The following is a 26,525-nucleotide window of genomic DNA, read 5'->3' as shown; positions in this document are numbered from 1 at the left end:
AATAAAATTGAAAATGAGTGATAGTTAGATGATTAAATTTAAAATGAACTCTAACTTAATTGTATTACTAAAAAATATTTTACAACGACACTTTGAATCAATGTCCATTATTCGATTTATCCGTAGATCAGCGAATTGAACAAGCTTAGCTTGCTCATGCTTTAGCTAGAGCTATTTGTCTATTTGCATGTTCTTAGTCTGGTCCTTCTATTTGGTTATATATTGTTCCTGCCAACATTTGATTATTTAAGGTTTGAATGAATTTCTTTTTCAAAAGAAAAAAAAAAGTTTTTTATATATTTTGCGACATTATTTATGCATATACGTTTTTTTTTATAACATAAAATAGCCAGAAATAGTAGTTATCTCAATGCTATAGATCAGAGTATACAAACATCCAATGATATATTGAATTTGTCAAAAGAAAGCCCACTCAGAGGCTAGTTGCAAAGTCGGATATAACAACTATTAATACCCAAAATCGTCCTCGACTATAGTGATTTTTCTCAATTTCGTCCTAAACGACTTTGGTGACCTAATATCGTCCCAGACTTTTGTGTTTCGCTCAATTTAGTCCCAGACTTTTGTGTTTTTGCTCAATTTAGTCCCTCATTTGTTATTATGTCCATTTGGTGTTAAATAAATAGACAATTCAATTTAATCCTCCATTTGTTATTCCGTCAAATTGGTGTTAAATAAATAGACAATTCAATTTAATCCTCCATTTGTTATTCCGTCAAATTGGTGTTAAATAAAGGGACAATTCAGTAATGTCAATATTGATCTCTCTTTACTTTTAACTTGTGAAGTGCGAAATTTCTCTTTCTTGTACGAATTACACCCATAACTTGGGTATTAACTCAAATTTCTAATCATGAAAATATATTATTATCCATTTAAAAAAAAATAGCTCATGAACGTAGTGTATATGTTAATAACTAATGTATGTATATAATACGTACAAGAAAACAATACCTAGTTGCGGAAAGATAATGATGTGCTCCGGTCCACAAATTAACATGCATCCAATCTATACAACATACCAAATTAAAGATAATAATTAACCTGGACCACAACCTTAGCTTGAGGTAACAACTTCTTAATTATGGTTTGAATATCACTAAAATTAAAGTTATGTTGTGTATAGTTGTCTTTCTTTATAAGGTTACACGTTATTATTGTATCCTACTTGTGTACTGTAGCTAATTCTTATTTAATTTGTTTGTAATGGATTTGGTCGAGTCATCAAGGTACTAAAAGTAGTACATATAATTGTAACAAATAATAAGTGTTTAGAAAGAGTTAATAATAAGGGATTGTTCTTTATCGGCTACTATTATTAATCTTAAAAAGTTTTAATTTCTCTATTTAAGTATGATTATAAGCTAAGATTAGTGCACATAACATAGTTTGAACCCAAAAGTTAATGGCCCATTGTCGCTTTTGCCTGTAAATTAATAGGTAGATAAGTTAAATTGTGAGATATGTCTCGAATAACTCCATATATACATTTAATGGTCTAATAATGTTGTCTAACTTGTCAAGTATATGTTTACAGCCGCACATGCTGAGTTCACTAGTTCAGTAAATCGTATTTAAAGAAAAAAAATTAATATTTAAAACTCAATAGTGACTAATTTTTGTTCCAATTTGCTCAGCCATTAAATTATCCTGGCTAAGGACAGATATTGTGGGGTTCACTAGACTGATATTTTTAAAAATCATGCTACTACCCTCTCTTGTTTTAGGTTCTTTGTCTTTCCATGTATTTATTTTGAAAAAAAAAAAAAAAAAAAAAACTTATTAAAGACAAAGAAAACGGATAATTACAAACAAATTACCAAAAAAAAAAAAAAAAGGACCGTACAAAGTTGGAATAGAAAACATATATGAAGGGCGAAAATGGAAAATTGTGGGTCAAAAAAAAATAAAAGAAAGAAAAAGCAAGGGAGTTGTAATGATTGTTGTGTGGAGTGGGAGTGGGTACGAACACTGATATTTTTGTACAATTTTGAGGGCTTTCCACAAGAACGAGGTTATTTACTTTTGTCTCCTTACTTTGGATACTAGCTAGCACACTGGTTTAATTTTCATTCTTTTCTTTCTTGCTAAGTGTTTGCCACCTGTCACCCCCTCCACGCAAACCTCCCTTGCTAAGTAAACTTCTCTAAACAGTGAAATGTGGGACCCCTAGCTTCACTTGCTACCTAGGGTTTTGGAAGCAACTATTTGTTTTCCCGCCGTCAATTCTTATATATATATACTTATTATATAGCATTAAATTATATATAAAATTTATATTTATGTATGAATTACTAAATATTTAAATAGCTTAATTAATATGTTGAAACTTTAAACAGGATGTTAAACAGCTTATGTTACTGGTTCAAATCTTATTAGTAGAACTTATATTTAGTTTTTCTTTTTTATTTTATCCTTCATCCTTCACAAGATAAATTAAATGTATTTTTAGTCTAATTTTTATGAATTATTTAATTAACAATTTAAATGTTCTTTTAGTCTACTTTTGTTGAATCATTTAATTAATGTAGTATATAAATTTATATTATATTTCATCGTATTTGAATTAATTTAGAAAAATTTTAAGTTGATCTAACTAAAATAAATTAAAATTAAAAAAATATTTATGAATATAGTGTATTTTCTATTCAAATTATTTAATCTAATTGATTATGTTTCATATTTTGTCAAAAATATTTTTACATCATGTCTAAGTGTTTTAAAATTTCACATTTTCACCTCACTCAAATATGTTTTTGGCTCCGTCCCTAATTATTGTAGTCTATCAAAAATATTCTTTTCTAATATATAATGTATTTTTTTATTTGAAACTTATTTATTGTGTGTTTTATATTTTGTCATTTAATTTACATTTCTAACGTGACTTAAACTTTGCCCCACAAATTATTTTCTAGGTCCGTCCTTACTCTTACCTAAATACTGCTAACTGAACAGTGAGCTAAGCTCGTGTAGAACCATGATATATGTTATATCATAAATAAAAATGAATTTTATTTAAATTTAATTTAATATGATGTTATTCATATTGCTCTCTAATATTTTAGGTAAAACAATGCATGTCATGCGTTTTTATATACTGTGCAAAAGCATTAATTATAATCAACACTTAACAAAATTATAAAAATTTGAATTTTAATTTTAAAAATAACATTAAAAGAGCTGTAATTGTTAAATTTGAACTCCAAATTTAAAGGTATATCACTACTCTTATCATAAAGATAAAGACTAGTGAAAAAATAAATTTTAAAATATGCCACATGTCAAAAAAACTGTAATTATTCACTTTATGATATATAGCTGAAAATCAATATCATTGAATAGATACTTGAGATGTTTTTCTACTTTATGATGAATTATCCACCACAAACATCAAATTTATGAATAAAAAAAAGTCTGTTAGTAAATTTATAAACTTTAAAAAAAAAAAAAGATTTATGTAGATAAATTAATGAAATCTGTAAGTAACTATAGATATTTAATCTTCTTAGATATTTATGTAGATAAATTAATGAAATCTGTAAGTAATTATAGATATTTAATCTTCTGTAGATATTTTAGTGTCTTATTCGATATGACCAGTAATTATATAATAACATGTCTTCTAAGAGAAAACAAGAAGAAAAATATGTACCTTGTATATGAAATTGATCAACAAAACAAAATCATCCAAAATTAACTCAAATTTTATAAAAGGAAGAATTGTGCATTTAATCTCTAACTCTCAAAGATGTAGTATAGACAAGTATAATCTCAATATCTAATTAAAAAGTGATTATAAATATTTCTTTTAATTATTCGTTAAAACGACTATTATTTTCACTCTCCAACAATAACAAAATAAAAAATAAAATTGTATACATTTCCAAATCACGATTTTAATTTCATCCTAAAATGACAATGTAGCCACTTTAATGAATGATTAAAACTATATTTACAATCTAAAACCTAAATAACACTTACTGTATATTCTAGAAACTGAAAATGTCATTTTTTTTCCTCTTCAATATACATATATTAATTAATAACTAAATTGCAATAAAAACTTATAGTTAAAATTGAATTTTACTCAATATATTCCTAAATCTTACTGTTTCAAATTTACATTCTGTTGTGACAGGTAGTGGGAAGCTATTTTCTTCTTGCGGGCTCCTGTAAATGTATCTATATCAAAATTTTACGTGTGATAATAAAAATTAAAGTAGAGAATGTGACCCTATACTAAATTTTCCTAAAAAAAAAAAGAATGGGCAAGGAAAATGACCTGACCTAATAGTGATTTTAAGTTGGGCGGTACAATTCATCAGACCTAACAATAATTGAGGGTAATAAAATATTGAAATGAATTTCCAACACGAAATATGAGTGGAGCGTGCCCCAATACTTACTTTAACGTACACTTGTTGACTCCTTTTATATATATATACCTCCGCCAATCACCGTTTCTTCAATCCATTCTCATCCTCCATTGCAGATCAAATCAAGTATTCAAAATCTCTCTCACACTCTCAAAATAGAAAATTCAAGAAAAAGGAAGACAGCAGATATGGAGCCCAACAATTTGCCCGTTATAGCCAAGAGGTTTTGGAACGTCGTCAGGGCGGCTCTCTTCATGCTGCGACAAGGGATTTCCAAGAAAAAGCTCATGCTTGATCTTAATCTCCGTCTGAAGCGCGGTAAGATTGCCGCCGGCAAGGCCGCCGTGCACAACCTCATCTTCCACCACCACCACCACGCTTCCACCTCCTCCTCTTCCTCCTCCGCCGCCGCCACTGATGCTACTACGAAAGACTGCGGTGGAGATCTCCCCGCCGCCGCCTACGCCGACCTTTCAGATGCCTACGAGTTTAGCTGCGAGAACAGCCCCGCTCGTGAGCGCCGCGGCGGCGGCTTCCACCTCCCCAACCTCAACTACCTCAGCATTCTCAAGAAACTGAATAAACACCTCCGCCTCTCCGCCTCCTCCGCCCACGCGCCGCCGCCCACGGAGGAAGAGATCATGATCGCGGCGGAGGAGATCGTCCTGCAAAGCGCAATGGCGTCCCCGGCTCTTCCCGGCTTCGGGAGGACTCCGTCAGTGAGGCAATTGCGGGTGACGGACTCGCCGTTTCTGTTCAGCGACGCCGGCGGCAGCAGCCACGTCGATGAAGCCGCCGAGAATTTCATCTCCAGGTTCTACGACGACCTCAGGCGCCAGAATGCCGAGCAATAGAAGAATCTGATTTTGGGCTTGCATGGTGGAATAATACATCGGGCCTGGGCCGGGCCGGTCCGGGCTCATTGATTGGCCATGAAGAAGATGGATCTGAAGCTGTACGTGTGAATAGTGCATGCCATTTTTACTTAATCACCCCAGCTTTCTGTTGCATTTTCTGCAAGTTTCTATAGGTAGAAAAAAAAAATACAGGAAAATATGATGTAAAAGCTTTTATATATAATGCATGTATATTTTTCATACATACATATAAGAAATTAAAATATATGTTTTCATGAGTTTCTTTATTAATGAATTGATTTAGTAATGTTGTGATTAATGTCACTTCCAATACTTCCCACTAGTCCACTATATAGGACTATATATTATGGTAAGGTAACGGTAGACACTACTCAAATTATAGTAAATTGTCCACAGATAGTGATCTAGTCAATGTTGCAAAAATCGGCGCCTAGGCGCTAGGCGCCATTGCGCCGCCGCGAGGAACGGCCTCCGCGGCCGGCCGCCCTAACGGTTTGGCGGTTTTTTTTTTTTTTTTTTTTTTTTTTTGAAAATGTCGGAAAAGTTTCGGAAGGCATAACTTTTGACTCGGTTGTCCGATTTGGACAATTTTTTTTTTCAAATCGCGTATTTTTTCGAGATTTATCCACCGCAAACGCCGAAGGCAGTTTGGTTCACTAATTTCTCAAAAAAATGCTTCTTTAGCTCTTAATTTTAGTTTTTTATGTATTTAGATGGTTTAAAAAATCTTTTGAACACTTTTACAACCACTTTCGTAAATAATTTCTAAGAAATAACTATAGAAACCTTATGTTTTATTACTAAATTTTAAAAATTTTAAATTTTAAATTTTATTTTTAATTAAAAAAAATAAAATAAAATAAAATAAAAAAATAAAAAATCGCGCCTAGGCGCCGATTAATCGGCACCTAGGGAGCGCCTAGCGTGTTTTGCAACATTGGATCTAGTAGATGAATAATTGCATATGAAACACTTTTTCAGTCATGGTCATAAGATAGGAGTTCAAACTTTAACTCCTACCACTCGCAATTTGTCATGGAGATGAGGTTAAGCTCAATGTGTCCAGTAGGATATAGATGGGCTCCAAACAACACGTTCGAACTCATGACTTTTATCATGGCTCTGATACCAAATTGAAACATGTGCTCTATCTTAACTAAAAGTCTAAACTGATAGTTAGATTGTACATTTATATGTTGTTTATGTATATTATATGCTCAATATATCGAAACAAAAGATTATTATAATTCCTAAATGAAGGACCAAATTAGTTGTCACGGGTACCTTAAAATTCCCATCATATCCTTTTAAAGAAGACCAATCAACTCTTTGAGAAGATAAGGGATATATTGTACCTTAAACTCGGGGATCGGAGTTGCTATTATTTTTAACAAACCAATTACTCACTTGATTTTGCTCAGGCACTAAAATACTTTTTGAGATTAATTTGAATTTATTCGCAGAATTGAAATTAATTATTGGTGGTCATCCAGAACGAGATCAATTGTTTGTTTGTCGGTAAAAGAGAAAGTAAAAAAAGGCAGCAGAAGAACAAAGATAACTTTGGATTCCCAGCAAATTAAAAGCAGCTACCATAAAACATCATCGTTAGACAAATATTATTCTTATCTTCCCATTCAAGCCACCATGATACTTCATAACTAACTACCAACTGCGTAAATAGTACCATATCATCAACTTTTGGTGTGTTGTTTTTTCAAAAAAAGTTAAATTCCCAATCTTGGGTCACCGACCCGACAAACAATCTGAAAGGATGTAAATCATGGTAATTGAGTTGAACACAGAGGCTAAATCTTTGCTTACTGTGCACAAGAAGTTCCCTCACTTTGAGAGGTTGCTCTCACATTGTCACCGGTGATGAGACTCGATTCTGAGTTATTGTTTTCAAACTTCATCCATGTGATCAACTGAGCTGCTTATACGAACAACTTTTTGTGTGTGGGTGGGGGGTGGGGGAGGGTAACCGGCTAAGGGATATGGTATAACATCCTTAGCTTGTATTCTTTTTGGTTTGTGAGATAGAATGGGAAACCACTTTTGTCACACACATATCCATATGAACATTATTTTATTAGTAAATGAATGTGATCTATTATATTGAAGGACTTTAATTTGTGTTCAGAATCCACACCAGACTTCATATACAAGTTACAATCATGTGATTGATGTTAGACTTAATATAGTTTTCCATTTAATCTCTTCTTTGGAAGAGATATTAATGAATGATCTAAAATTACTTTTAAGTACAATCATACTTCTCTGATCCTAAAATGTTGAATCCCCAACCCTAAGTGTTCTTATGTCTGACCCGACAAAATATGTGGGAGGATGTAAATCACGGTAACTCAGTGACTTAGCAGACATGGTCAAATGTCGGCACAATGAATCTGCCCACGCTCAAATTCCGGTGCTCAAATTCCGGTATCATTATTGATGGCGATATAGGACTCCGGATGGCCATTTTATTGGGAAAGTCGGCCCAACCGCCCTAACGGGGTGTCCATCTTTATGGGTGATGTGTTGGCCCAACAAGAATAATGGAATTATATCGGGCTAAGGAAAGAAGGAAGCTTGGAGCAAAATATTATTAGAATTATTACTACGAGATATCGAACCCACAACCTCAAGCATAATAACACAAGCCTGAAAACACCACACCAATCAAGATCTTGTGTGCTAAAGGGTAGGAAGCTCCACTTAGGCAGCCAGGCAAGGGAGTGCGTTAGAAGCAAGGTAGTGGGGTGACACGTGTGTGGTCCAAAATGGAGGCTGCCAGATGCCGTTCATTTGTCAACCATCCGTGGATCCCTCAACAGTATAAATAGGCACCCTTCCCTCCCTTTTAAAGGCACCCCTTGGCTCACCAAACCCCTCCTGGTCCATTTGTTTGAGTCTTCAACCCCTGCTCGCACACCAGGGTTCGAGTCATATCGGTAACATATTTAGTTTTATTTCATTTATTAGTTCTCTTAACTTGTTTAGTTATTATTTTGGGCTGCCATTCTGGGCTTGTACCTCGAGCTTTGTACGTACTATTTTGGGCCTAGCGTCCCGGGCAATAAAGTTATTCTTTGCATACCCTCGTTCTATATTTCTATACTTGCTTTATGGTGGACCCGGTCCCAATAAAATCATCAATTATTACTGTATATTCCATTGTAATTAACCACATATTAATGATATTTCGTGCAAGCAAATAAAATTAAAGGCGTTTTATTAATTTGTGGTTAGAATTTTCTGGCAACATCTTTAATTAAGCAGTAAAACTTCAACTTTATGTTTTACATTTGTCATAATTTTGTTAATACATATTAATTAAAGGCCGAAAGTTTTGGTAAAACGATAGTTTAAAGACTGATTATGATTTTAATTAATATTAATTCATGAACACCTGTCAAGTATGTCCATGTCACAACGTCTCTTCGCATTGCTTAGCTTTAACGGTTAGCCTTCTCATATCATTCACAATTCTTATGATCCTAATTTTCAACCTTTTTATAAGCTTTATTACGCAATTCCCCTAAAATTGAATAACTTATACTCAAGCCCGCATGGGCAGCTCAACTGCTCATAGAGGTGAAGTTTGAAAAGAATAACTTATACTCCGTACTATTTTATTAAAAAATTAAAAATTAATTTATTTTAAAAAAAAAATAAAAAATTAATTTCAATTTTTTTGAAAAACTGTTAATTTCAGGTTTAGTCTATCTGGCTATCATTTATTTCTACTTTTAGTTATTGAATTTTAAAGTTACCAAATTTAGTCCTTAAATATTTGATCATTTATAATTTTAATCTATTGTTAGTTTTTTCTTGTGTGAATCATTATACCAATTATTTTTCACATAAATGCGAGAAACAAAATCCTAATTTCATTATTCTAACTGTGCAACCACAATGGTAACTGTTCATAGTTCACACAAAGAAAAACTAACAGTACATTAAAATTAATTTTAAAAGTCAAAGACTAAAATTGAAAATGAGTAATAATCAGAATACTAAATCCAAAATTAACACTTAATAAAATTATACATTATCAAATAATATTTGATAGTATATTTGTAAGTAGTAAAAGTACGTAAAATTATTATTCTATTTGCAAAAATGTTATCGCTTATTTATTTATGAAAATCTATATTCTTGTTATTTAACATTATTGTAAAAAAATAAAATAAAAAAATTGGTGTTTATATTAGTTGGTGGTACGTAATTGATTTGGACTTAATAACGGCCGAAATTAAATTTGACGAGACCAATGTAGTGGGTTACGTTCCTTTATAAATTAAACTTTGTCATCGTACCACCACCCCAACTTTTAATGTTTTGTGTACGTAATGATTAATTTCGTATAGTCATTTCAAGATTTTGGCACTCCCTCACCTTTTCAAATTGTCTAAAGTCTCCTTCTCGTTTGTACGTTTTTCTATTTTTTTCTCCTAATTACTCTTTCTAGTTCACTAAATTTCTCCCTTATAATAACTAGCAAATCACATAGAAAATTAAATGTGAATCACACTTAAAAAATCGTATACAAACAAAAAAAAGTGTTGGCAAGATATTAAACAAACTCGTAACCTTTAAATATTAAAATTATGCTTTACTTATTTCATGTCCCATGTATCACCAATATATGTTTTGTTTTGGTAGTGCATGCATACATGTGGTCTTTTAATATGAAGTTTTGTAATGCACTAGTCAAATTAGATTATGTAAGTGTTTTATTCTTCCCAAAAGGTTGAATCCCCAACTCCAAGGGCCCCCACACTTCTGTCCGACAGAGCTCTGAGAGGATGTAAATCATGGTAACTCAACTGAACCACAGAAGTTAGACATTTGCTTTATGTATGTAAGTGTTATGAGTACATGCATGCGGTGTAGATTTTAAATACGAAGCTGTGTAATGCTCTAATGAAATTAGATTCTCTAATTGTTTTGATTCGGAGTTATTGGATCAGGTCTTCAAGGTTTATTTTCTTTCGCTTGTGCTAAGGTAATTCTTGAAGTCTTTCAAACCTGGAGGCAACAATTGGATTACAGACGCCACTTGGAAGGCTTCACTCACCACCATGCATTTGTCACGGATCTCGTCAAAGAATAATTGTAAATCTTCAACTTGACTAAGCACGATCTTGGAACCAACCATCTTAAAGTCAATGAATTGACCGACCACAAATTTCTTTGCGCCGGCAACCTTGCCTTTATACTTGTGATTCAAGGCTTCCCACAACGCTTTCGTTGTGCTAATTTTGTGATATACATTGTATAGCGCATCACACAATCTATTGAGAATATAGTTTTGGACTTTCAGCAAAGGAAGTCAACAACATATCCTATGTTTTTTTAGCTCTCAAAACTCCACTCAACGTCCTCTCAGGGTTTAATTGTTTGAGTGCTCAAACATTAAACCGTAGGACGCTTTATCCTAGAAACCTAGACTATAACGCGCCTAGCACCTTTGAGAGGTAGCAAATAAAGTTTTAAGGAGAGAGTGTTTCGTTCAACTCAAACTAACACCTTGAATCTTGTTGCTTGTGCTTGTATTTTTTTTAGAAATATTATTTTCGTAGTAATATTTCGCTACAGACACGTCACACGTACTTCCTAATTAGCTTTTTATAAGTGAATATTCTACTTATTTTTTTTAATCAAAGCGCTACATTGGACACGTACTTCCTAATTAGCTTTTTATGCCTAAGTGAATATTCTACTTATATTTTTTTAATCAAAGTGGAGATACTGATGATCTTACTAATCAATCATTTAATCGAGCTTTAAAGGTGGCGACCACAGTAATTTTGAAAGTGATTTGTATACCTATCAAAAAATTTACGATAATTGACTTAAATAAATTAATCTCATTTTAAGAAGTATGGATACTAATACAATTATTATTAAAAAAAATTAAGTAAGCATAATAAAATAATCAATTACAGTGATGGTTTTACGTTTTACATTATAATTATTTTCTTATACATTTACAAATTCTATCTAATTTTAAACTTAAACTTATTATATTTTCTCTCTGAATTCACTGCTGGAAATCTCGCGTTTTCCGTCCAACAAAAATTGGACGGAAAACGCGATATATTGGTCGGAAACGACGTTTCCGTCCAACATACCGACCAAAAGGAACGTTCGGAAAAACCTCCGTGGGAAATTTCGTCCAACTACGATTTGTGGTCGGAAATAGCGTCCAACGAACAAAAATTGGACGGAAATTCCGGCAAGTAACCCACCATTTTTTAAACGTTGGAAATTCCATCCAACTACGTGCGTTGGTCGAAAATTCCGTCCAACTACGTACGTTGGTCGGAAATTCTGACCAATGTTGGACGGAAAACTCACATATTATATTTTGTTATTTTCCTTCCAACTGTTGGTAGGAAAATCCTAAATCATCATATGAAATGTTTTATTATTTTTATATTACCATAATTTTATTTATACATGTTGTAAATAAATTATATGTCATCAACAAATTAATGGATACACTAAATTCAAAATTGAAAATATATTTAAATATCAAAATTATTTACAATAAAAATTATGGTCATGTTCATAAAAAAAAAAGTCATAAAAAAATATATACTACTTGATTAATACTACTTAAGTATGAAAATATATACTACTTATTCGATACTACTTATTAAGTATGCTTGTTGCACCCAAATAAGCCTTCAAATCCGGCACTACTTCAATGGCTTTGATCAATGCAACATCCACAACCTCCTTCTTCAATGAGGTTGATCAAGTGTAGACCTTCACCAAAAATGGACCATGATATAAGTAATCTAACACAGAATAAGTAGATACCTATGCATTTTACAAAATGACTAGAAAATTAAAGAAATGCCTTTATGTTTAAGTAATCTAACATAGAAAAAATAGAAAACTTCTGAATTCTTACATACTAATTCTAAAGTTTGCTTAGTATAAGAGCTGTATTACTTCTCTTCATCTGTTCATCCAACAACTAAGTTTTAGCTGGACACTAAATTATTTTGTAGTGTTGCATGCAAACAAAGATTCAAATTAAATCCAATCAAGAGAATGGCAAAGCACTAGAAAACAAGGAAGCACATGCCAGAGATTAAGAAAGCATTCAAGTTATGCAATCTCACCTGATTGAAGTGATTGCTCTATTTGTTGTGCTAGGCCAGCCTCTAGAACATCTTCAACTAGAAAATCACCAGTTAATTTATTTGCAACTCTATAGCAAGCAACATTCGTTGTCAGGAGAGTTCAAGAAACACAAACGACGAAACGTTATGTAACATGAACACCATTGCAAAAGAGGTTATTTGTTTCTGTAACCTAGTACAGAAACAAATAACCAGATAAGATCATTAAAAAGAAAGACACAAAAATGACCATACAAGGTGTTTGTGAGCAAAAAACGCGTGGCTAATCTGGGAAAGAATGCAGTGCAGTTTCGTCATGATAAACCCAACTCAAGAAGGCCAATCGAAAACTGCTAATAACTGACCAACTCAGACCAATAAACTTACGTTGAAAGTCAAATTTGTATTTACCAAGCATACAGCCCGACCAACTTAGCTGGCCCATATTATCATTGCCATTTCAAACATAATAGGATGATGAATCAAGCCATCAACAATATTAAAGAAAGAACAAAACTTTTGGCAGTAAACAAGAACAACAACCTTTACCCATTTCACTTTGCAACACTACAATAATATACAATCTAAATCAAAATATAATGAAATAAATAATCAAGACTGCAACTTTAATCTTCCAAACGAGAGAAGGAGTTTGAACAGAAAGCTTACAGAGGATAAACCAGAGCAAGCATAGGCCTGCAAGCAGAAGAGAAAGCAGCACATTTATACGGTTCATATACGTATATACAGACATCTATATAGTCTCTATAATGTATGTATCCGTTTATACAGATTCATGCAGTTCAGAAATGAAGAAGAAGATGGATTACCAGGCAAAAAAGCATATGATCATCATCTTGAAAATAGTGAAATGCAAAGAATAATAAGAACATGTTCAGATATCTTTATCAATGAATATACTAATCACAGGTGCTTCCATTCAGCACCAGAATTTAGATTAAAATAATTGCAGTAAGGCAACTATATCTACTCACTCAAAGATTAACTGAATTTTACAAACAAATATCATTTTCCAGTGAAATAATAAGAACATGTTCAGATATCTTTATCAAGCCTCCTTAATATTTGTCACTGTGCCCAGTACCACCTCAGCATTCAAATTATCTTTCAAGGATTTTATAAACTACAAGAAAAGATTACAGAACCTCTCAAAAAATGCCTAAGTATCCCATCCTAATGACAAAAGTAAAAGACAAATCAGAACCTTAGCTTAACATAAGCATCACGTACCATTACCACCTAACTACCTATTCCCACAACTAATCAATACCACCATTGCCTACCTTGCACATTAGTATTTTAAAATGAAGAAAGCAAGAAAACAAATTGAAGTTCAAATACTTTCATACTTCATAAATAGAAATAAAATTGAACGTGAGCATATTAAACTCACCAATTGCTTCCATATACTTTGGATCACCAGGTGACTTGAGATCTGTCACTTGAGGCTTCACTCATGATCAACACCACCACCTCATATGTGTGTGTATGCCCACCTTCGACCACTAACACCTCTACCACCATTATCACCTAACTACCTATGCCCACAACTAATCAATACCACCATTCTATTTAATCTTATTATCACATAAATCATAAAAAAAAAAAAAATTTAAATCAAATATAGCAAAATAACAATAAAATTCAAAATAAATCAACAATAATTCGAAATACATTTTATTTAAAATAAAAAAATAGCACAATAACTCTAAGCCCAAGCCAGGGGTTTGTTGAAGAGAATACTTCCTCTAATCATACTCACTGTGCACCTCACAACCTAAACCAGTGAATAGGCAGCAGCTAATCCATTGGGTATCACAAAAAACCTGAAACCCAAAAAGAATATACACACACCAAACCAATTTTATATTTGAGTGTAAAGAATTAAACCCCAACAGAATTTAGTGTGAATTATTAAGGGCTTTCATGTCTGAAAATTTGGAGATCTCCCTAACTTGAATATCTGTCCCTATAAGAACAGAACCAACAAATCGCGCACCTCAAAACCAGCTCTGCAAGTCTTAATCTCTTCTCAACCACCTTTAGGTTGATGCCATAGTAAAATATAAAATATCAATAATATATTTGTACGTACCTATCACTTGCGATGGAGACCGGATATTTCAGCAACAGCGAACGATGGCGACCTTGTGCGAAGAGTGACGGCAACGGAGCGTGACCGGCGACCTTCCTCTGCTCCAATGGAGAACGGGGCGACGACGAACTAGCGAAGGAGGATGCGATGGCGAAGGAGGGGGCGGCAGAGACGACCGGCGATGATGGATGCGATTGGTTGGAGAGAAGACCTAATTTTGCTAAGTATTTGGGACTATTGCGTAATAGAGAAGGTTGGAAGCGGGAATATTTTAATTTCCTAAATATTTGGTGGGAATGAATTAGATTTTATTTTGAGATGATATTTCAGATATCAATTGTGGGAATGAATATTAAATTTCCGTCCAATATTACGTTGGACGGATATTAAAATACCTACTATTTTAATTTCTACCTATCAGTCAATTCGACTTTACCAACCAACACTATAGGTTGGTCAGAATTTCCGTCCAACGCGCGAGTGTTGGACGGAATTTCCGTTCAACACTTGCGCGTTGGACGGAAATTCCGACCAACTTTCCGTCCACCCATCTTTAGTAACAGAAAGTTGAAATCTTTAGTAAAATACCGACCAATTTACGGTTGGACGGAAATGTTGGACGGAAAACGCGAGATTTCCAGCAGTGATTGTTGATTGAACTTATCTTTATAAATTATGTCAAATATTTAGGGCTGGTTTACTAACTGAAGAATAGGAGAATAGAAAACAAAAACATATTTACTAGCACAGTAACAGGAAATAATTTTCAATTTTTTAAAACACTGAAAATTTTTAAAATTTGTTTTCTAAATAGAAAACATAATCATATATCATCTATTTTGTTATATATCACTATAATCATATTTTTACCATTATCTACTTACATCTTTATTCGTTACTATGATTACATTCATTATCATCTTCTTTTACTTATCACATCTTTTATCTTTTCTATTCACATTTACTTATATAAAAATAATTTATTTGCTTACATATAAAGTTATACATTATTCACATTATCAAAATTAAAATTTGAACTCTACACCAAGTTTTAGATTTTGATTGAACTCAATAAATTATTGGTTTGGATATTTTTAGTTATGTTATATTGTAATACATGTTTGGTCCGAATATCGGATATTGAAATTTTACATATATTAGACTTTAAAGTAAAAACAATATATATACATGTCATTGAAATGATTATATCAAAAAATATTTTAAATATTAGCTCAAAAAATATTAATACGGAGTATTATTTAAACTAAATTTTAGATTATGATATATTTTGAGCTATGTTATATACAGATATAAATTTTGTTTGGATATCAAATGTAAATGTCTTACATATGTTAGACTTAAAAGTAAAAAGTATATTTATTAATTCCACTTAAACTAAACATATTTAAAAATATTTTAAATATAAGATCTAAAATTTACTCATAATTAAACTTGTGTTGATTTTATAATGCTAGACTAAAAAATAAATTTGAAAAATGAGTATTAGTAAACAAGTTTTCTAAACAAAAAATAGGAATGAAAATTGAAAAATATATTTAAAAAAAAAAAACAAATAACAATTTCTTAAAGTAAGCGGACCCTTGATTGTACACAAATATTTTTTTTTATTTTACATTTTTTTGGTTGGTATGTATTTATATTTGAAATTTGTGTGTATGTGGTGAAGCTTTTAATTAAATGGATGAATTTGAGGCTTTTAGTTAGTAAAGGAACCACAAACTTCCACCATTGCTTTAAGGAATTATTGCCACTACTACTATGATTTAAACTTTAAAGAAGTGGGCATGAGAAGTTAATTAATCCAAATAAATTCACATATTTAAAAATAAATAAATAAAAGGGTGAAAACTTTTGCCAGAAGTGCATGGCCCATAGATTCACATCTGGTCTATGGATAGTTTGTTGTCACAATTTTGAGTACCACAGTGTGATGTATATATATATAGATAGGGATGAGTGGGACAATTCTATCCACTACGTTTTGTATGTATTATAGGCTCCTTTTTTTTTTTTTTTTTTTAGGGGTGTTTGCAGCTTTATTAAAGTTTTGGACTGTATTTCCCTCAATAATTGGATGCATTATATTATGTATATTGATAACTCAAGTGATGCACTCGGAGCATACTTTTGTAGTCGAAAGGTTGAGTATATATGGGTGTAATGACTTGATAAATGTCCGAGTTTGAATCCTGACAGGGTATATCCTTTGCTTGTACAATCGTAAACCTGCTCGGTATATACACCTAGGGTTTCATAGGCCACATCCCAAACAGAATCGACCCCGACAAAATTTGACCTGACCCAAATTAAGTATAATTTCGTTACATTGAACCGATCACAGTACGCTTTATGTCCCATGGTTGGAGTTAACTCCTCATCCCTCATGCTCGGGTCAGGTATACCTGAATATAGGGTTCATGGCACTAAGGGACAGGCAACATTACCTCGCTCCAACTGGTCGCTTCGCATCAATACAATATCAGAAATCGTCACCCACATGGACCTATTGGAAATGCTGTCGACCGCAGCGGTGCATGTGGAACATGTGGAGGGCATGTTAAACGTCCGACATGTGCTTCCTCCTAACCTCTCTAAATAGCGCATTTAATGCTTATTGAATTGGGAGGACTTTTAAATCTTTCTCATTATCAATATATTTAAGCTCGAGAACTTATGACCTATTGTCAAACGCTTACCTACATACAACATATTTACCACATCAAATCCTCAATGGGGATTTCAACCTTGAGACAAAAAGTAAACATTCAAACCATGCGTCAGTGTCACACAGTCACACATTCTACAATTTGTCTCTGTGACTCTTTTCATAACCTCATAACAAGAGTAAGGGGACATTCATCAAATTTAGAGTTCAAACTTATTGATAACTGATGTTATCTATCTTAAAATTTATGAAAAAAGTAAATTTTAAATTGTTTAAGTGATTTCAGGTTTTCGTATGTACGCTTCTTCTATACACAAAAGTTTGATAAATTATATTTGAAGTTTTAGACTGTATTTCTCTCAATAATTGGATGCATTATATTTGAAGGGAGAAAAATAGGGAAAAAAACAAAGTATAACTGTCCCACTGCCTAAATATGCGAGCACGATCTAAGAGTTGCATTATTATATTACATCCAAAACCTATGCTAATATAATTAAATTAAAGACTTACAGTAGATGTTAAGATTGCTTTAATTGATTTGTTTGTTTGGTTCTTCTTTTCCTCGGATGCGTAAGCGAAAACTTTAAGGTTAGACATTGGGTGAGAAGTCGATAGGGTAATAATGATAAACGAAATAATGGGTTTAGAAGAAATTAGTGGGAATACAGATTATATTAAAATTTATATATATTGAGATAAAAGTTACAGGACAACAAAGAGAGATAAAATTAAGTAATTAAATGAAACTAGAGATGGAATAGGCTTTAGGCAAGTCCTCTATCAGGGGACTAATTTTTGTATAGTAGGGGGTAGAAGATTATGACACTACTGGAAATTATGAAATTTTCGACCATTTAAAAATGATCTTAAATTAAGTTGATACCAAAAAGTTCAAAAAGTGGTCGGAAATAGCAACAAAGGTTTTTCCGGATACTAAAAGTGGTCGGAACAAGACTTTCGACTTGATTTAAGATCACTTTCAGGTGGTCGGAAATTCCATAATTTCCAGTAGTATGAATACTGTAGGGTGATTTTTCCTTTTTTTTTTTCTTGATCTCTTCAATATTTTCTTTCTTATTTATAATAATAAAAGATTATAATAAAAATTTAGAACATATTAATCTCAATCAAACATAATTGACAAACCATGTTGAAGTTCGTCAAGGCATCTAGAAAGTACTGGTCCGTATAATGTCATTTTGTTCATTCATTAAATCCATGTACTTAGTTTTTGTTTAGTTTGGTTTCTAATTTTCTATACTCCAAATTAAAATCTAAAACAATTAAAGAGAATACTTAACAATAAGGTTATCACTTCCACATCCAATTATTCTAACCTATCATGGCAATTATTTTTTCTATTTTGTTTTTAATATAATTAACATCAAAAATAAAAATAATTTAACAACAAAATATAAAAAGGAGAAGCTGATCTGATGTGGCACCTTATAAAATAGGCCTTCTCCTTTTTATATTTTATTATTAAATAATTTTTTTTTTTGTTTTTAATTATAGTAAAGATAAAATAAAATAAAAAATATGGATTGTCATAACACCTTATAATACTTTGACATAGGCACATAGCAATCAAAAAATCAATAATAGTAAGCATGATTTTTAATGACATGCTTGGTTCACATGAAAATAATTTTATGGGGGATTTTTTTTCTAAAATTTGAGGGGGAAAAAAAACAAGTTTTACCTTGTTAGATTGATGGAAATTTTATTTAAATTGAAAATGAATTAATTACTGTTCTTTGGTATTTTGGATGTGTTTGGTACAAGTGACTAAAAAGCTAGTTGAAAGTTGAAAATCTAGTAACTAATAATCTAACTAATTAAAATAAGTGTTTGGTAACATTAATTGTTGAATTATCTGATAAGTGTAAAAACATAAAAAGATAAATTAAGATATTAGAATTTTGGTTAATCAAGGGTAGATGGTGTCATTTTTATAAATTAATAAAGATGGAAAGAAAAATAATAATAAAAAAGTTAATAAGTTATTATTTTAAACTTTACATATTTTACCAAATAGAGCTTATAGCTTATTTATAATTTAAAAAAGTTATATGTTATAAGCTCTAATCTAAACTCCACCAAACAGAGTCTTTATAGGTAAGAATGTTTTGTTTATGATACAATTCGATTTTTAGTAAGTTTATTACGGAATATATTTTAATATATGTTCATTTTTAATATGTTATAAGTCAAAGTAAATTTGTAATACACTGAAACGAATCTATATCACAGTCCATCTTACTGTGCAGACCATAGTCCACGGTATACAATAGTAATTTTGTGTGAACCACGGTAAAAAAAAAAAAAAAAAAAAAAAAAAAAACGACATCATTTTGGTTAATTTTATATTTTCTCGGCCCAACTACAACAAACATTTATATAACTCATAACGTACATTATTCTAAAATATAATGTACATTATTCTAAAGCATAATGTACATTATTTTAAAACTTAATGTACATTATATTACTGCAGATGTTTCAGTACTCTAACACGTAATGTACATTATTTAACACATAATGTACTTATTGTTAAACATAATGTATATTATTTTAACACATATTATACGTTATTTTTATTCATAATATTCACGACGATATTTGAACCGTTGTCCACACAATAATTTGCCCACGGTATAAGCATTGGTCTACAATTGGGCTTGGTCCACTTCAAGTTCTCATCAAACAGGCCTTGTTCAATCTGTCCATCATCGAAACCAGCCACGTCCATCGACCCAATCATTTACATGCCGCAAATTATGCTGTGGACTCGTGTCCACAATGCATTATGAACACGAGTCCAAAATGACGTCGTTTTAAGAGAAAACGCGGCCTTCCAGTTAAAAAAAAAAAAAATTAATTAATTTTGTCTCGCCGTTAACGGCGTTATTCGTTTGTGGCATTATGAATGTACAGTTATGCAATTATGAATGTAAGTTATGAAATTATGAACACAGAGTTCTGACATTATGAACTTACAATTATGAACATATATATGGTGATAAAATTATGAACATAGAGCTCTAAAATTGTGAACATAGAGTTTTGAATATTATGAATTTACAGTTATTGAATTATGAATGTACAGTTATGCAATTATGAACACAGAGCTCTGACATTATGAACTTACAATTATGAACATATACTCCTATAAGAAAGTGGTCAGAATATATTTAAAAAAAAAAAGTGTAAAAGAACGGTTCCATTAACGACACCGTTACCATGTCCACCATGTATGCTGGAGACCGGTTCATAGCATAACGATTGTTTACATGCCAATATTCAATATGTGTCAGAGAAATTGCGCCTCAGCCCAAAAGAGCCCACAAGATGAGTAGTAGGCCCAATACCACAGCTACACTGAGCAGACGTTATGCCATGGAACCGTGTTCACCATTCATGGTGAACACGGTTCTAACGGTGTTAGTACACCGTTATCTTTTTTTTTTTTTTTTTTAAATTAATTGCGTGATTTTTTTTCTTTATTTTCACATTTTGCGGTTTCACTTTAATTTGAGGTGAACAAAGATTTCGGACATTCATAAATTATGAATTCATGCCTGCACATTCACTTTGGAACCATGCCTACACATTCCCGTCCGAAATCACGGACATTCATAAATTATGAATCCATGCCTGCACATTCACTTTGGAACCATGCCTACACATTCACTTTGGAACCATGAGATTATGAATTTTCTGTTATAAGATTATGAATATTCTGTTATGAGATTATGAATTTTCAGTTATGAGATTATGAATTTTCTGTTATGCGATTATGAATTTTCTGTTATGAGATTATGAATTTTCATTACATTCATAATTTCGGACATTCATAAATTATGAATTCATGCCTGCACATTCACTTTGGAACCATGCCTACATATTCCCGTCCGAAATCACGGACATTCATAAATTATGAATCCATGCATGCACATTCACTTTGGAACCATGCCTACACATTCACTTTGGAACTATGAGATTATGAATTTTCTGTTATAAGATTATTAATTTTCTGTTATGAGATTATGAATTTTCAGTTGTGAGATTATGAATTTTCTGTTATGCGATTATGAATTTTCTGTTATGAGATTATGAATTTTCATAAAATTCATAATCTCATAACAGAAAATTCATAATTTGATCAAACGCGCGCCGTTAACTCCACATCCGTGAATTTTTTTTTTTTTGGCCTAAAAACGACGTCGTTTTGCCTTGTATTCACCATTCTCGGTGAACACGATTCTATGGCATAATTTGCGTACACTGAGACCCTAGCTCTATTTGCCATAACAAAATGTTAGAGCATCTTGGATAGGGATATTAAAAGATGTGGGATGAGATTATTTGAAGGAAGAATCCTCCTGCAAATGCAAAAATAATGTCAAAAGAAAGAAAAAAAAAAAACAACACAGGTTGTGCACGTTTGCGCACAGCCTGTGGCCACACGGGTGCGTGCACTGCATGCGCCCGTGTGCGCGTTAGCGCGCCTGACACTTCAATTTTATTTTTTTTTCAATTTAAGTTTTCTCTTTATTTATTTTTTTATTTTTTTTCTCCCCCGCTTTTTCTTTCCTAATCACTTTTACATTATCCCTCAATTCTTCCTAAATGATGCGGATGCTCTTAGGCCAGATCGTCCGTACACCGACAACATGCGACAGGAGGAAAGGGACAGCTCGTGGATGGGGCTGCACATAGGGCCATAAAACACAGGATCAAAAGATTGCCCATACATGAATCCAGTTTATTCTCTTTTTTTTTCTCTTTTTTTTTTAAGCAACACTTTCGTTCATTGCTACCAAGCGTTTGGTTGGGAGGAATAAATTGTAATTCAGAGCTAATAAAAAAAAAGTAAAAATTCAAATTATATTATTTGGTAAGAGAAAATAGAATTATTAAAAATGAGTAGGAAATAAGTGGTATAAAAACTAAAATGTACTTGTATAATAATAATAATAATAATAATAATAATAATAATAATAATAATAATAATAATAATAATAATAAGTAGTGTCATTTCCCCCATTTTTCCTTTTCTACACCACAGAATTTCAATCCATGGGAGTACTCATGAATTACAATTCAACAAAAGGAGAGAATTGCAATGTCCTTTAATCAAACACTATAATTGAGGTGACTAAAGAATTGTGGTGGAATTGCAATGCAATTCATGTCAACCAAACAACTTGTTAAATCTTTTATCAAAACATTACAAAAGGAAAGAAAGAGGATGAGTCACCCATTCCTCACAATTTGGCTTAGAAACAGTTCGTAAATCACTTAACAATAAATAAATAAATAAATAAACACTTGATCAAACAAAGAAATCATATCTTTAATATCTAACTGAATCAAGTCAAAAGATGAGTCTCTTGTAATAGAATTTAGACACTGAACAATAATCAAATCATTAGTCTCAATAGTCACTCTATCGCAATCAAGAGCTTTCCAGACCCGAATGGCAATAACTTCGACTTCTTTTCAGGAGAAAACATCATTTCAACGAATGCATCTAGCCGCTTTTAACTGCCCAAGATCGTCTCATATAATGCATCGTAACCTTATTTTACTCCTGTAGGAGTCAATCGCAGCATCAACATTTATTTTGAGCCATTCCGATTGAAGTTTTCCCTAACTAGTCAGCGCTTGAGCTGGAACATGAATCCATTTATGCATTTATTTTGGTCGCAATCTTAAGCAAATTAATAAAACAATAAATTTGATAAATATAAAATTTCAAGTTAGCTAAGGCCTATTGACGGTCTCTGGACTTAATTTTTAAAATCATTTAAATTGGTGTAACTATTAATTGAGACGGAATGAATTTTTTAATTATTCCAAAACAGCAGAAAATGTAGAGCTCGATTTGCTCGGTATATTGGTCCAATGGATTTTTTTTCAAAACAGCAGAAAATGTAGAAAATGTACAGCTGGATTTTCCCGTATATTCGTCGAACTGATTTTACAGAGATCCCAGGATGTTGAAACCATTTTTGGGTCTGACATAAATTTTGCAGGCCAAGTTGTTGCAGCAGGTTTCAAAGCCCAACATACCAAATTTGTAATTATTATGCTGATAAAATATATTATTTTAACTCATACAATATATTATAAATTTATGATAACACATAAAATATATTATTATAATATATAAATTATATTATTTTAACTCATAAAATTTATAATTTCATTATTGAAATTATATTATTTTAAAACATATAAAGTATATTATTTTAACATATAAATTCATTATTCTAATTATAAAATACATTAAGTCATTAAGTGTAAGTCTAAAAAAATATTATTATTATTATTATTATTATTATTATTATTATTATTATTGTTGTTGTTGTTGTTGTAAATTAAAATGTAATCTCGTATGAATTTTGTGAAATTGTACACTCAAATTACTAAAATGTACATAGGTAGAATATAAAAATTATGTGAAACAGACTCTTTTGATTATACATATGTAGAATATAATCTCGTGGTAATACTTATCTTTCATTTAGTGTTACTACTTTTAACTATACATTCCCCACAACCAACATATATAAAACACCATATTGCCAATAGACTCTTTATCGAGTTGGTTGCACAGAATCTTCCTAACATAATTTACCTCGAGTATATAATTTACAAGCCAAGCACAGTATGCTCAATATAGCTCAGGTGACTCACAGCCTCCCTCTCGCCCAAATGAAATGGGATGAATCAAATCAATAAGCTTTTTGATTTGGTACCTCATGGCTCCGCTTAAAGGAAGATCACGGGATCAATAGATGGAGCAAGTATATTAAGTAGATACCATGTGTCTTCATATAGTAACTGTAAATTTTCCTCATCATTTAATAAAAAATATATAAAGTGACTACCACTATCTTTTGTCTAATACTATAGATTGATGTTTTGTTTTTTTTTTTTTTCTCATGCATGTAACATGTTATTCATGAATATATAAAATGATTTCCACTATCTTTGTCTACTACTATAAATTGATTATTTTTTTAAAAAAATTTTCTCATGCATGTAACATGTTATTCATGATAACATTGAAGCACTTTCATTCTATTTAGGTTAATATAATCCTCACTAGTTTATTTGATAATAATTTATCGATGAATAAAGCATGTTTGATGTTTAGATACCGGCCAGTTCATATTTTAATAATTAAGATTAAGAAAAAAATGATTAAGATATTGTTGATGGGGAATTTTTTGTTTTACTAGCATTTTTGGTCACTTAATTATTAAATTAGACAATTTTTTTAATTTAATATATAATCAATCAATCAATATCTTATGTGAAAATAAAATTTGTCATGTTTAAAACAAATGTAGTATTACATATGTTACTACTTACTAATCAATATTTGGTATCATATCACTCAAAAAGTCGTATTACAAGTGATGGTTTTTGGGTTTTCGGGCCCAAGGAGGTCCAACACAACCTTTAGCTAGAGGATACACCTTTCAATAAAAATGTGGGTCTCGAAGGAAAGAAAAATGCTTTGCTTAGAATCTCTTCTATCCCTCTCCGGGTCCTCTTTTCCCTGTCCTTTCTACAAGAATGGAGGAGTCTTTATATAGCGGCTCCTCCCCTACTGACTTGAAGGCCCTTAATAGCCGACTTCAAGGCTAATTAAAATATCGAGCCGTTGGTCGCCTTTACTGAGTCGGCCAACGGCTCTTTCAAGCTCGTAACAGCCGGACCAAGTCCGGCCTTTTAATGCCCTAACGGTTCCCTGTTTAAGAGTCTCTTTGATGATCTCAACGGCTCCTTGAGCCGAGTCATTCTCTGAGCTTGGGGTCTGGCCGACTCCTCGTCCTCGACCCAAACTCTTGTTGGGCCCTGCTTAGCAATCCTGAGCTAGGTTCCCGTACTTGGGCCTGGGCCGATCCCTGGACTCGGCCCAAGCATTCTCCGGGCTCCTCCTGATGCTAGCCCACTTTTCTTGTCTTGGGCTCTCTTCTTTGGGCCAATTTTTCTTGGGCCGGGGTCCTCACCCCATCAACAAGCAATTTACTTTTATCAATATTTAACACCAAATCAAAATCAAAAAGGCATGATAGATTTCATCATCTAACAAAGGTTACCCTTTTTTTTGAGTGATTACAATGAAAATTCGTTATCACTATTTTAGGGTTTGTACTAAGTAAATTTTATTCATATGAAATAGTCTGTAATCACACAAAAATTGTAAATCATTAGGCTAAAGAAATTTTGTGTGAAGCAAATGCATCCTAATTAATTGTTTACCTTCCTAATAAGTAGCAGGCTAAAATTCCTGGTTACAAAAAACAAAATTTCTTCACCGCAATAAAATGAGAAAAGAATAAATTACAATAATTAAGCGATCACAAAAAAATTACTACACTAAATGTAACTCTATACTACAATTATCAAATTTGAGAAAGGTTAAAGTTGCCCACACTTTCAAGGAAGGCAACCAATGTGCTCGCTAATATGGGACAAAACACTAGTCCAGGGACTTCCATACTTGAAGAACCGCCGAACTGCATCATGGATCTTCTTTTGGCCGATTCAGGAGGTGCTCGAACTCGTAGAATTAGATAATGGGGGCCTTGCCTCCTCCAATGTACCCAAAAAAATACTACAACTATCAAATTTGATTATTTATTCTTTATCTAAAACTTAAGGGCATCCTCAATAGTTGGGGATTTTACCCCCGATTTTGCAGGTGAAAGATGCACTCTAATTTTTGCCTTTTCATTTGTTAAAATGTAAACCATGTGCATTTTACTGTTCTAAAATTAAGGGATGAACTCCTAATGGGGATGTTAAGTATCAACTGAGGTGTATTTGCGTGCTAAAATTCTTCATTTATGAATTTGGGATGTGGCGCGCGTGCGGCACGTTGCGGATTGAAGACCATAGACGCCTCCGCCCTCCGGCCCCCGCCTCCCTGAAACATGTGGCTGTGCGTGGGAGTAGGGCCCCCCAAGCTATATTTAACGACGCGTTTTCTCTTCCGCCATTAAAACCTTGGCCCAAACCCTACACCTGAGACCACCGCACCTACCTGGGAGGCCCATTTCATTTCTAATTTTCTATCCAACAAATTAAAATTTAGTCAGTTTACAAAAATTGCAATTATAATATTCTAAACAACGGCGTGGATTATACTATTAAATAATGTACATTCAATACATAAATAATATATTTTTAATAAATTAAAAATATACATTATATTCATAATAAATAAATTATTTTGTATAATGTACATTCAGTATACGAATAATATACTTTACTATATTA

The 26,525-nt window shown here is 32.2% G+C and overlaps 1 protein-coding gene across 1 annotated transcript; it reads left to right on the top strand.

The window, feature by feature from the left end:
• The first annotated feature begins 4,585 nt into the window (after positions 1 to 4,585).
• Positions 4,586 to 5,251, top strand: LOC109192309. Its single transcript, XM_019342882.1, has one exon. It carries the CDS (start codon positions 4,586 to 4,588, stop codon positions 5,249 to 5,251), a length of 666 nt encoding a protein of 221 aa, XP_019198427.1.
• The last annotated feature ends 21,274 nt before the right edge of the window (positions 5,252 to 26,525 follow it).

Source organism: Ipomoea nil, unplaced genomic scaffold (genome assembly GCF_001879475.1).
Source record: "Ipomoea nil cultivar Tokyo-kokei standard unplaced genomic scaffold, Asagao_1.1 scaffold1770, whole genome shotgun sequence".
NCBI lineage: Eukaryota > Viridiplantae > Streptophyta > Magnoliopsida > Solanales > Convolvulaceae > Ipomoea > Ipomoea nil.
The sequence above is the reverse complement of the archived record's forward strand: the minus strand, read 5'-3'. Positions and strand labels throughout refer to the sequence as shown.

Coding starts and splice junctions, on each gene's coding strand:
- LOC109192309 (XM_019342882.1), top strand. CDS start 4,586: ATGGAGCCCAACAATTTGCCCGTTATAGCCAAGAGGTTTTGGAACGTC.